The 13337-nt window shown below is 39.5% G+C and overlaps 3 protein-coding genes across 3 annotated transcripts; 1 reads left to right on the top strand and 2 right to left on the bottom strand.

Moving 5' to 3' along the window:
* The first annotated feature begins 640 nt into the window (after positions 1-640).
* LOC112156899 (essential MCU regulator, mitochondrial) lies at positions 641-2760 on the top strand. Its single transcript, XM_024289261.2, has 3 exons — positions 641-847; positions 1591-1755; positions 2530-2760. Exons 1-2 carry the CDS (start codon positions 686-688, stop codon positions 1726-1728), a joined length of 300 nt encoding a protein of 99 aa, XP_024145029.1. The 5' UTR covers positions 641-685; the 3' UTR covers positions 1729-1755; positions 2530-2760.
* Positions 2761-2813: 53 nt separating this feature from the next.
* LOC112156898 (TRIO and F-actin-binding protein) lies at positions 2814-8607 on the bottom strand. The gene is made up of 11 exons (XM_024289260.2): positions 8532-8607; positions 7691-7759; positions 7507-7596; positions 7256-7350; positions 5256-5862; positions 4959-5193; positions 4774-4873; positions 4463-4622; positions 4264-4377; positions 3414-3500; positions 2814-2985 (listed from the first exon to the last, which is right to left on the bottom strand). The coding sequence occupies exons 1-11, from the start codon at positions 8556-8558 to the stop codon at positions 2836-2838; spliced, it is 1734 nt and encodes a 577-aa protein (XP_024145028.2). The 5' UTR covers positions 8559-8607; the 3' UTR covers positions 2814-2835.
* Positions 8608-9251: 644 nt separating this feature from the next.
* LOC118599412 (serine/arginine repetitive matrix protein 2-like) lies at positions 9252-12343 on the bottom strand. Its single transcript, XM_036214385.1, has 4 exons — positions 12319-12343; positions 10955-12084; positions 10455-10594; positions 9252-9891 (listed from the first exon to the last, which is right to left on the bottom strand). The coding sequence occupies exons 1-4, from the start codon at positions 12341-12343 to the stop codon at positions 9693-9695; spliced, it is 1494 nt and encodes a 497-aa protein (XP_036070278.1). The 3' UTR covers positions 9252-9692.
* Positions 12344-13337: the final 994 nt, after the last annotated feature.

Here is a 13337-nt window from a genome sequence, read left to right on the forward strand (position 1 = left end):
CTGTCACTGAAAACGTCACATGCCCAAAGTTGAGTCCCTGATTGGTTGAGGCGTGACGGCGACCTCACCAAAGTTGAAATATTTGAACTCAGGCCGCGCTGCTCCCAGTGTCACAGCGCCCGTCGCTTAAATTGGGCTGCAGGACCTCAGATCGCATCTGCACCATTGATTTGGCATTGAAACTGGCCATCGCTGTTGCATGAATTACTTGTGGTGTAAATGCAGCTTTAGAGCAGGTCAAGCTGCTCACCTTCGTCTCTCTTCATTTTAAGGTGTTCTTTTTTTTTTTTTTTTATCAATCAAGATAAAAATGTTAATTTAGCTCTTTACTGTTTAGTCAATTATAAGCATTCTTGCATTTAAGTTATGTTGCAGTGACATTACTACTACCTGTATTATTAAATTAGACTTTTTGTGGATACAAACACAATAAAAACAGGGCTTTTATTTTGTAAACTATTTGCTAGATCAAAAAACATTGGACTTTTAAATTATTTGTCTTACCTATTCAGGAAGTTGAGCAAATATATCAGTTTTATTTAATTAAAAAGGATAAACCTTATAACAAATCTACCGTCATTTTATTATTATTTTTTCTGAGGCGTGATTAATGATGGATTGTGGGCGTGGTTTCAAAGGCAGCGCAGTCCTTCCGCACAGAAACCGTCCCACTGCAGCTGGAAAAATGGCGAACCTTCTCCGGCTGCCGCTCCGACTCGCCTCTACGAGCATTCGGGGGACAACAGCTCGTCCCCCCGTCTTGAAAACGTCACCTATATCCAGGGCAGCTCAAAGCAGAACTGTTGTATCTACTTCGTCTGGAGCAATTCTTCCAAAACCAGATAAAGTGAGTGATTTTTGCCTTCTTTTAAATACAGTAAAATGACAAGACAAACTGGGCGGGGCAATGTGTAAATTGACACCAGCCGTAGCGAATAGGAAGGCTGCTTTTACGTTAGCCTGTCTCGTTCAACCAATGAGTGCGTTAACATGTAAATTGTGTCCACCTACCAAAAAAAAAACAAATTGTTCGTTTAGGTAACTTCTTTCTAAGGTGTGTGCTTTCTAAATTATGTTTCATTAATATGTAGAATTGTGAAATTATTTATTCTTTACTAAACAAAAGTAGTATTTTTGTTCGCTTTTGCTATTGGTTGCAAGTGTGAATTAAAACTGTAACTTAAATGTTAAGTAATTTTTTTCAAAATAACATTTCTTAAAAATTGTTTTTGCTCACTGTTTTTAATCAAACTTCAAACTTTATTTATTTGTATAGCGCCTTTTCTTTGGCCGAAACACATCAAACACATTAGGTTATAAATAAACTCCTGATCTTACCTTAAATTTGATTTTAGTTGACATTTTAGACAAATTTAGATTGATAAATAAAAAAAATGTAACTATTCATATTTTAATTTTTTTGATTTTGGTCTGCCAATTTTTCATCATACATTTTAATCTTGTTCAATAACCTCTGTAGTGATTAAAAATCTTCGGGGCAGGATTAGTAATTGTTAATAATCATAACACTTAAATGCAAACTGAGGCGTGGCCCGTGGCTGAACCTGAATGTCTTCATGATTTTTTCAGACACCCTTTGGTCTCATCCGGATGACAGCAGTGGTGGTGCCTTTTCTTTACGTGGGAACTCTGATCAGCAAGAACTTTGCGGCTCTCTTGGAAGAACACGACATCTTCGTTCCTGAAGATGACGACGACGATGACTGAATTAAAGCTTTTGCCATATAACAAGAGGTAAAGGTAGTGTGTTTTTAGACACGCCCATAGTACTGTTGCAACATGACTGCTTTGTTTCTTTTCATGGTCCTATCTTTGTGTGAAGGGCGTGTCAGCAACCTATCAACTCCTAACACACAGGAGTGCCCTCTTATAAGTTGGTTTATGTGTTAAAGGGCCTATATCATGCTGTTCTTGAGCCTTTCAAAGTAAACTGTGTCCTTATATGTGATAATATTTCACTTTTGGCACACTAAGGAACACATTTTTAATGAAATATCTTCACAGTCACATTTTTCCAACCGGAAGTAAGACATCGCCTTTCGCTCTCGTGGGTGCCACCCATTTCATGACATCAACCTCAAGCCTCGGGAGCAAACCATGATTTTCTCTGCAGATTAAGTGCAAGAGGAGCCACTTCTTCTCAGAGTCGATGCTTAAATAAAAGCGTTTTGCTGATCACCACTAGATCTGCGGAGAAAGTGTGTGTATGTGTTAGCCTGGGGGCAGTGCTTGCAGGGCAGACTCTTCCTGGAAGGGGCTGTTCCCCACTTTCTTACAATGTGAGGACCCACTAGTGTTCATGGATTGGGAGGGGCTTAGAGAGCAGGGTTTTAGAGAAAAGCTCAGAAATGCTTCAGTAGAGCAAAATACTGGTTTGGGATTGTTTTTTTGTGAGGAACTAACATTATAATACACTTAAAAGCTCAAAAGAAGTTTATTTTTGCATGATCTAGGCCCTTTAAAATAATATAGTGATGCAAAAAAACGTAAATGTTTCTGTAATTTCAGGGTGTTTTGCGGTTTGGACTGAAAGAAAACCAGCCAGCACAAAGAAGATGGAGCATTTATGACTTTCAAGTACATCCTCTACCTCCATCCAACTTATGTCCTTCAAATTCTGACCTAGATATCGTCATAATTAACATATAATGTAAGGATGTGAAAGATATTTCTTCCTACGCCCTCACTCCTGTTTGCACGTTTATGTCATCTCAATAAAAAGTCAGTAATATGTGGAAACGCTTGTTCAGTTTTAATTTTACATTCATAAATATGTGGCTCATGATCTCTAATTTGAAGTGCTATCCATGTTGGTTATAAGGTTTGTCTTTCTTCCTCCTGAAGTGCAGCATTGGTCAGCCTCAGGTGTTCATTGAGGGCGTTCATCTCCAGCTGGCCGCGGCCCCTCGTGGCAGTCAGCTCCACATATGCTTCTTTGTAACGCTCGTAAGCTGCGTCCTTTTCCTGAAGAAAAGACGAATAAAGTAAAGAAAAGAAAATCAGATGGATTGGTGAAGCTTGAGTTGATAAATCAAACTCAGTTTTACTTTTTACTTAAAAAAAAAGTCTTTTGTAGAGTCACATCTAACATTTGTCTTTAAAGGGTAAAGTCTAAAATATATAGAACAAATTACATACATCATGCTATATTTGAACTTAACTCAAATATATTTATTTTTTATCAGTCTTCTGCTTATTTGAAGAAATTATTGTGACTCATTTTTTAACGAATAAAGTTTTGTTGTTATTAATTTTCTAAATAATAATGAAAGCAGTTGAGTTCCAGCACTTTCATAAAGTAACAAATTTAAAACCTGCTAACACATCAAAGTCCTAAAAGATATACTTTTTAATGAAAATGTCTAAAAAGTGAAATATTTCTGAGGCTATACCTTGGTAAGAGTTTGTACTTGATTTTGAAGGCAGGTCATTTCTTTTCGTAGATACTGCACCTCATTTTCCTTTGCTTTTAGCAGCGTCTAGACGAAACAAAGTGATCCATTATTTTATAGTTCCTTTGCAAACGTGAACACATCTTCAGCAGTTTAAGATAAAACAAACTAACCAGGAAGCTACATTTACAGGATAAAACTATACATCAATTATGCTAAAAAGTATAAATGAAATTCATCACATAATGCTTGTGTTGGTAGTTAACGCCAAAAGGACATTTAGCTAATTCTATAGGTTGTAGAATTGATAAGAAATACCTAAATAAAATAAAAATAATTTGCTGTACATTAAAAGTTCAAAGAACAGTAAAAACAACAATTAAAATATAAAAAAGTAGACTTACAAATAAAAAGAATAAATAAGTGACATAAAAGCTTAAAAATATGAAACAATTAACATATTACATTCTTGCAACTTTTATCTGATATAAAATGAGAAAAAAAAGAGAAAATGTTTTGTGTCATCCTCTGAACCCCCCCCCCAAAAAAAAAAAAAAAAAAACAGTATTTTTTGGAAAGAACTACAGCTTTGAACCCAAGGATATAAACTGAAAGAGATGATGGATGTTTACTGAGATGTAGCCAATAGAGGGCAGCATTTCTCTCTTCATCTCTTCAGATCATTACAAAATAAAAGCCTCAATACCAAACAAGGGAAATGTTGATGGTGCTGTCTGAAGAAACACACAATGTTGTCATCAGTGGATTCATCCAATCTGAAGCTACAGTGTTGATCCTTGACTTTTAATTACTTTCAAGTCAACAACAACTACACTTTTACTTTCAGTACCTCTAAATCTGACACTGTGTGCTCAGTGTTGCCAAGGGAAACCACATCCGATCTCTGGCCTGTGATGAAATGACGCATTCGACTGATTTCTGCTGCCAGCTTGGTCTTCAGCTCCTGAAAGATACATTTATATTAAGTTGTGATGCTTGTTTTAAAGTTTTTCTGTTAAATTATGTCATCTTAATGTTAAAAATCCTGCCTGGTTCTCTCTTTGCAGCTGCTGCAGCTCTCTCTTCTTAAAGTCCAGCTCAGCCTCTCGTCTCTTGCTGTTCTGCTCTGTGCAGCTTAGTTCCAGGCATTTCTGTGAGTACTGCTCTGACAGTGCGTTTAATTCGCCGTGCAAGGCATCTGCCCGAGGCCTGACATGCAAAAAAACACAAGTTCTGGTGTAAATTGAGAGGCATCACCATGCAAGGGGTCATTGTGGAGTGAGGAACATAACAAGCCTGCAGCAAGAGCCTTTCAGAACGTTTCATCATGATAACAAGGCTAAAGGTCCTCCATGCTTACATTTGGTCTTTATATGAAGAATCCATGTGAGTCGTTTCTCCGCACAGCCTCCTGGCCCTCTCCAGCTCCTCTCTGTGAGCTGCTTTAAGCGCCTCCATAGCTGTCATTAGATAACATGTAAACTTAAAACGAAATATATTGATTAAAAAAATCACTTAAATTAATGATGTCACTTCCTGGCTCACCTGTTGTAGCCGCCTGCCTCTCCACCAGCAACAACTGATCTCGCTCCTCCTCCAGCTGCTTCACCTCCCTGGCATGCTTCTCCTGCAGCTCCTGCAGAGCTTTCCGATGGGAGGCCTCCATTTCTTCCAGCCAAGCTCTGCAGGGGGCCGTGGGACCACAGGGGCTGTCCACTTCCATCCTCATGGCTGCACGCTCCCTCTTGATGCTCTCCACTTGGTGTCGGAGAGAGACGGCCTGGGAGAGATGGAGAATTGGATCTTGGGAGAATTTGGAGCATCACTCATTGACCAACTTACCTCCTTCTGCAGAGTTTCAGCTGTGGGGGTTTGGACACCGTTTTCAGATTGAGGATCCCCCTCTGATATGCTGGTTAGTGAACGTGCTTCAGACTGTTCAATCTCCTCAGACTTTAGGTGGGGAGTTCGGGGATCATCTATAAACTGCTGTTGGGTTTCCGATTGATAATTCTGGGCACCCATGAGCGACTGTGGGCTCATGTCACTGAATGACAAAGTCTCAAATTCGGCCCACTTCCTGTTGAGCTCAGAGTCTATGGTTTCAGTAACTGGAACAGGTACGCTTCCCCTCTTCAGCTCCATGGAGTCCCACCTGCTGCTCATCTCACCGAGAGACGCCCCCTCCTCAAACCACTTGTTCCTCTCCTCCAGTCGCTTTGCTTGCTCACGATCCCAGCCCTCCCCCTCTTCTCTCTGACTGGTCGGAGACAAATCTGCGCCGTCTGCTGTTTGGCCGTCCTCACGGATGGGGTTCGCAGCTGTGGCGGTGTAGGTGGAAGTGGTACGTTCACCTCCAGAGCTGTTGCAGGTGAAGCGAGCAGGTGGTTGGCTTGACGACGGTCTCTGGGAGAGAGGGTTCTCTTTCTCGCTGCTGGAGTCTGATTGGCTGAGGGCCGAATGAAAGAAATGAAGGAGGATAAAGTTACCCATCCGTAGATGGACATGGGGGTGGAGGAGGACCACCCAATCACAGAAACCTTCACTTGTTTACTACATAGTAGGCTGGAGTCACTCGATAAACATTTAGCTCTTGGCATTTTGTGGTTTCAAATAAACCTGTTGTATATTCCTGTAACAGAGTTACATTGTTAAAAGAGAAATAATTTATATATATATATTTGTTTGACACTCTGACGTTTGTCCTCTTGGGTATTTGCTATAAAGCTTGGGACATGAGACTGAAAAAAAAAATTGCTTGGGACATGACACTGAAAAAAAAATTACACATTGTTTGCATTTTGAGCACACAAGTTAGCATTTTGTACACACAAAATGCAAATAACTTGTGGCCACAAAATAGCAATTTGTGCACACAAATTAGTACATTGTGTGCACAAGTTAGCATTTTGTGCACAGAAGTAAGCATTCTGTGCAGAAACAATTGCAAACAAAATGCTAATTTGGGTTAGCAAGTTAGCATTTTGTTTGCAGAAGTTATCATTTTGTGCGCATGTTAGTATCTTGTGCACACAAGTAAGCATTTTGTGTGCACAATTTAGTATTTTGTGAGCACAAAATGCAAATGCTAATTTGTGGCCACAAAATAGGAATTTGGGTGCACAAGTTAGCATTTTGTGTGCGTTATCATCTCGTGCATACAAGGAAGCATTCTGTGCACACAAGTTAGTGTTTTGTGTGGACAAATGCAATTAAATGCTAATTTCAGGCCACAAAATAGCAATTTATGTGCATAGGTTAGTATTTTGTTCACACAAGTTAACATTTTGTTTGCAAAAGTTAGCATTTTGTGCCTACAAAATGCAGATTAAATACTAATATGTGGATACAACATGGCAATTTGTCCGCAAAAAATGCTAATTTGAGCCACTGCTCCGTGATTTGCTTATATAAAAAAGAGCAAATAAATCCACATTTTTACAATTAGTCAGTGGAAAACCAGAGATTTAGTCCTCTCTTTGACCTTTGTCTTAATAAAGTACCAGTGTTTATTCTTATAATTTTATGAGCTTTGTCACATTACATGCCTTTGGGGTTTTTAAATTGATCTGCTTCTCTTAATCCATTATCCGTCTCCTTTTCCACAAGAGCACAGTCTCCTTAATTATGTTTTTTTCAAAATAATAAACCGATTTTTAAAAGCACAAAAGATTCATTGATAAAGTTTACTGCAGGGAAGTTTTTTTCTGTTTACTTTCTAAACTTTATTGACTTTGCACTACTGTGAATGCAAAAACACGGAGAAGCTGGTGTTCTGTTTGCCTTCTGTGTTTATTTGCACTAAAAAGTATCTCCCCCAGTGTGTTTAAGGTTGAACTCACAGAGCGTTGTTCTTGACTGCCTGCTTTAATAGCTTCACCCAATTCTGCTGAATCCGAGATGTTATTGCAGAAAGAGTGAACAGCGCCCTTTTTGTCTGGAAAAGATCAAAGGAGTCATGCAAACAACCGTGCTTAACAAGGAAGCGGCTCAGATAGCTTTTTATGATGATGGGAAAAGGATCATTGCTGTCTTTTTAGATTAAATGGTGAAATTTCAAACACAAACTGAAAAAAGTGCTGTGAAAACGTACTTGTATTTGCAGTCCGTAGTTCCTCTCTACATCACAGTCTGACACATTGACACAAGAGGTCAGATCGATCTCTCCTTCCAAGTCATCTGACTGCAGCATGGAAAAAAGATCTTAAAATTAAAGAAAATTGCAACCAAAAGTTGAAACCAAAAGGATGGAATTAGAATTTGTTGTAAGGTTGTACCTCCTCAGCTTCTGAGTCTCTGTAGTATTTCAGTGAAGTATCAGCAAGTACAAACCAGTGCTTTCTCCACTGAAAAATACAGGATTCTTAAATCACTATGATTTACCTTGACATAATCAGTGACAACGTACTTAACATCCTTTAATATCCTTTACTTTAAAAACACCCCAGCTGCTTTTATTTAGCATAGATTTAGAGGTTAAGACTGAATACATTTTAGTTTTTAAACATGGTAGATCATTTAGGCAATTAGATAATCCATTATTTTATTGAATGTGAAGATTGTTGATATTTATATATATAAAAAATACTCAACTACAGTTGACCATGATAGAAACAGGAAGTTGGTTAAACTGACAGATCTCAGTTAAAATTGAAAAAAGTTGGATATTTCTTTAATCATTGAATATTATCAAATCTTACGGGTTTATCTTAATTTAATTGCCACTAAAATGGTGGAAAAGGGAAGTCGTTTTTAAATGTATCATCTAGAAGCAACATACAAAAATAAAATAAAGTAAAAAGTTCAAAAGACAAGTTATGACATGACAAAAAAAAATATGTTCAGACACAATTTTTTGCCAAAAACTGTATTTTTCAAAGAATATATCCTAAACTTAATAAACTTTTCAGAAAATCCATATACTTGTTGTATCTGCCTACTAAAACCAGTTTAAAGACAACAGAAAATCCCGTCTTTACAAGACTTAAAGTGTGTCAGAAGGCTGATGAACCGTCTGTCTGTCTGATGATGACATTGTGGTTACAAAAGGAAACAACACAGAAAAAACTGTAACCGCACTTCAAAATCATTAGAAAAAGAATGAAAAGGACATTTTACCTTTCCCTGTTCATCCAGAATAGACATCCATCCCTTTGAACAGCAGCGTCTAGAAGTTAAATGCAAAGTAAAAAAAAAAAAAAACGTTCTTGTGGTTTGTTTCTCACATACAAGAGGAAGCGGAAACTGTCAGCAGACGCAAACGTTTTTTTTTTTTAGATAACTACAGTGTTGCCAAGTGTGCATAAAGGATTGTGGGGAAAGAATTTGTACAAAAAAATATAAAACATTTTTCTAGGTGAAAATCTCAAAAGAACTTTAGTTACAGTGATTATGAGGATACAGAGGAACTGGTTAAATGTTTCGTTGATAAGAGTGTGCTGCACAAAATACTTACTCAACATGCATAGTGTTTGTCCATATTTGGTTGTTAGCCACAGAGCAAGAAACAAAAAAAGTGAGAACAAATATAAAGAAGTCATGGTGATGTTTTCTATAAAGACCCACTCTGACAAAACAATGAGTTTTAAACGCGTTCTTGTGGCATTTTTCTGATGATGGATGACATATATATATAAAAAAAGCTTAATATAGCATTTGAGTTTTTTTTAATTCAAAGGATTGTGAATCAAAAGCAGACAAAAAATGCATATTGAAAAAGAGCTTTTTTGTGACGTAGAAAATAGACAGAGAGAGCCACAAGCTCTCTGCTCTACTCTGCAATGGGGAGGGGAAGGGGGGTGGGGTTGCTCCACACCAATAGTGACGCTCACAACTCGGAGGCAAATTTCTAATGAACTACGGCTGCTCTGCAGAAACTATGTTCTGGAAAACAATACAGTTTTTTTTATTTTGTCTGAAAATGGCATAAAGAGAACTGGAAAGACTTTTATAACAGATCAAAAGATGATCGGAGTGGGCCTCTAGCAAATATAATGAGCCATAAATCAGCTCAGAAGTTCTCAGCATAATAATGAAGCATATGTCAACATGCAAAACTTGCTTTGAATTAAAAAAAAAATCAAAGTGATCCATAAGAGACTATATTGTACCATTTTCTTTACAGGGCTTAGGGTAAGAGCAGTAAAAACGGCATACAAAAAGGGGATAAACTGTTGCTGACCTGTGTTAGAGGTTGCTCAGCAGGAACTTGTTCTTTCTCCCTCACAGATCTGTGCATTTTGCTTCGTCCGTCCGATGACTTCAATGCAATAAAAATGATTAAAAATGAAAGTTGAACACATATCCGGTTACGGTATCCCTTACCTGTGTGTGAACAGATGCTGCTGAGTGTCTGAGGGTGGACCGTCCAGTCTCAGGATCCCTGCATTTTTCTCGTCTGTCTCTTCCCCTCTCTCTGACCCTTCCCCTCTCCTCCAATTCAAGCCTTGAGCGGTACACGTCTGCTTCATCTTGACCCCTGGAAAGACGTGCATGTTGAAACTGGTCAAGTAAGATATATGCATTTGAAATGCTCAATTTCTTGCAAAACTACGTGAAGTCAAACAGATTCCAAAATTCTGGAGAAAGTTCTCACAGGACTCATAAAAAAAAAACAAAAAAAAAAACAAAAAACACAGGGGTGTAACAACTCTTCTTAAACAATGATTTGATGATACGTGGTTGACGATACAAATCATAGCTGATATTAGCTTCATTTTCATCGATCCAATGAAAATTGACTAATTGATTGAGTTGATTAATTGCTACATGCCTTTAAAAAAACAAGCTTAGCTTTCTGTGGGTTGCTGATTTCTTGGGGGAAAAAATCCAGATTTAATTCTTTGGGATTAATGCAAAGCATTAAACACTTCAGTAGAGCCAATGCATCTCCAAAACGTTTCTTTATCAAATGTTCTATTGATTGACTTTTGCATGTTTGGCCTTCAAGCAACATTTAGCCATCACAGTATGGGCTCACCTGTTAATAACAATAGACACACAAACTTTAGTGCTTTTGTTTAGATATGTCGTACCACCAACCTGTATGTCCGCATTCTCTGGTCCCTGCACGGACTAGGACTCTGGTTTCTACATCGCAGCATTGGGAACTCCTCTTCTAACTCCACTTGTATCCTTGGTATGTCTGCTAGTACTATGTAGTCATCAATGGTCATTCCTGCCTTAGATCAACACGTTTTTGTCAACATTTTTTACAGGCTGTCACACAAGAAACAGTCTTTAGCATGAAACAGGAGTCTAAAATTGTTTGTACTTGTTCTAACAAATGCTTGTACTGGTATGGAAAATGGTTCCTATGGAGCATTGGAACACCAAATTATAGCCCTCTTTTTGCCCTGATTTTTACATTATGGAGACATCTTTACAACTGATGCACATTTTGTTCCTGGTGTCTAAAGTTTTGGACTAGCTTCTTCAGTTATTTCAAACCACAAAGGTGTCTCTGTGATAGTTCGTGCCTTTAGGATTGTCTAATTGTCAAAAAAGTGTATTCTCAATCAGACAACACCGGATTCATGTACCTCCTCAAGTTCTGCTGGAGTCTTCTTAGGTTCAGAGGTCAGCAAGATCTCCATGCCCCTCCTCAAGCTGCTCCTGCTTCTGTCAGAAGAGATTCTTGGAGTCTCCTCATTGGCTTTGTCAGTGTCTGTTATATGTGATGGTGATCCACTAGGAACCTGCGAGTCTGCACCATGTCTCGAAGACACGGACGCATGAGACCGTGGGAGGCTGAGTAAAGAGTGTGAGGAGCCCTGCCAGGAGCCTTGAGAATGGCTTTTTCTGCTGTCTGTGAAGTCAAGCTCTCTGGGTGAGGTGTTGCTCTGAGGACTGCGGACTGTCCTGCTCGGTGACACATCCCGACTGTTGTGAGAGTGGGTGTTAGCCACGCTGCTGACGGTTGTTCTTGTCCGAGGTGACGCCTCACACGGCCTCGTTTGCGGCCCTTCGTATTGATTTTTTGCTGTGGAACTGCGGCGGGAGAGCGACTCCAGGTTTCTGTACAGCTTCTCTGAGTCCAAGCTGTGTCTGTTGGAAGCCTGGGAGGGGGTTCTCGAGTTTCTGCTGCAACTCTTTTGCGGAAGATATTCACCGCTCTGTGAGTTTACAGAGTCTGTATGCTTGTGTGAGCGGATGGATCTGGAAGGTGATGCTGTCCGAGATGTTCTGGACCCCCTCCTACGGGATGGACTGGACCTGCCAGACGTGTGCCTGGAGACACCGTGGGATGGAAGCTGAGACGAGACATCAGATCGAGTCTGGCTGCTATAGAGGGGGCTCCCTCTCGTGGGCTCCACTGGATAATCCGTGACCTTGTAGCGGTCCGGACTCACAGAGCTGTGACGTGTTGGAGAATTGTTCTGCGAGTCAGCACCTCGTCTGAAGTTGGAGTGATACGTGTACCTCTGAGGGGACTCGCTCCGCCAAGTTTCTTGCATGTACGTCTCTGGGGTTCTTCTCTGGGATGGCAGACCCAGGCTGACGCTCCTGTAGGGGACGCAGGCTTTGGGCTCAGGGACGTAGTTGCTCGGGAGAGGGCGTCCTCTCTCAAAGTAGCGATACGAGCGTTTATTGGTCTCCTCCGTCTGCTGCACATTATCACCTCTTCTGTTTGGGGAGAAATAGCCACTCTCTTTTTCCTTCTCTCCTCTGGCTTCTGCAAATCACACATTTTTAGATCATTGATCAGATAAAATCCCAACAGAGGCAAACATCCAGTACACAAAATATTAGGTGTGAAGGGAAAAATCGATTTTATTTGGCGATATTTGAAATGCTGGCAAGACGATATTGAATTAATTATTTATGAGCATCCTTCAGCGTCTGACTCGTTTTCCACTTAAATATTTCTTAATTTACCAAAACAAAAGCACCATGATATAGTTGCAGTTCTCAACGTTGTGTTTTACCATTTTATTACAATGAAAGGTGAATTCATATTCAAGTAGCTATTTTCTATGACATACTCTTAAAAAATTGGGAAAAATTGGTCGGGGTAGTATCGCCATACGCGTCATATCATCAGATGTGTATTGCGATAGCGTACCGCCATATTCTTCCCAATACACACCCCTGCTAAATATTTAATTTTTTTGCATAAAGAGATTATGACAATAGTTCCACAAGTCAAGGTACGGGAGTCTTTACGAATGCAGTGTGTATGCCATTAACCTGAGGTCCGACGGGACCTGTCTCTGCCCCTCCCTTCATCCATCCAGTAACTTTCAGTAACGCGAGGAGGGGAGGGATCCAGTCTGGTCATTTCTCTTTGGGCTGCGCCGCACCTCTCTGAGCTGAGAGATCTGCTCCGGTCAGAACAATCCCCCTGCTTTGGAGAGCTACGGAGTCAAAGACAGCAAATATGAATACCAAGTCAAAAACTTCTGTGTCAATCTAAAAAAATAGTTTATACATTTAGCTTTCACTCATATTGGTTGTTCTGATGTTTAATAATCCTAAAACATTTTATATTACTTCTAACCTACTGGTTAGTTGTCAGTAGATGCATAGCGTTTCCATTACACAAATGCGCAAAACTTTATTGAAATTTTAGAAATGTCGAAAAAACTAAATTTCACAATTTCACTCTTTCCGTTAAATCATAATGAACCCAAACCGACTCACACGACCGATGTGAACAAGACTTTGATTTACAACATATATATTCAAATTTCTGCCATGGCAGTAGCGCTCATCATCTATCAAAGGAGATGTTGGCGTCTTATTCAGATCGTGGAGCAGCAAGTGGGAGTGGCTACAAATGAAGTGATTTTGGGAAATTGTGGGTGATTTTACAGAGGAACTATGGATCCAACAATTCTGCATGAGAAGCTCAACTGTTGATGACCTATGTGATGCTGTGAGACCTCTTAGCTAAGTGTTGCATCCAGTTTTTGGTCAAGTGAC

The sequence above is a fragment of the Oryzias melastigma genome, linkage group LG1 (assembly GCF_002922805.2).
Source record: "Oryzias melastigma strain HK-1 linkage group LG1, ASM292280v2, whole genome shotgun sequence".
Taxonomy (NCBI): Eukaryota; Metazoa; Chordata; class Actinopteri; order Beloniformes; family Adrianichthyidae; genus Oryzias; species Oryzias melastigma.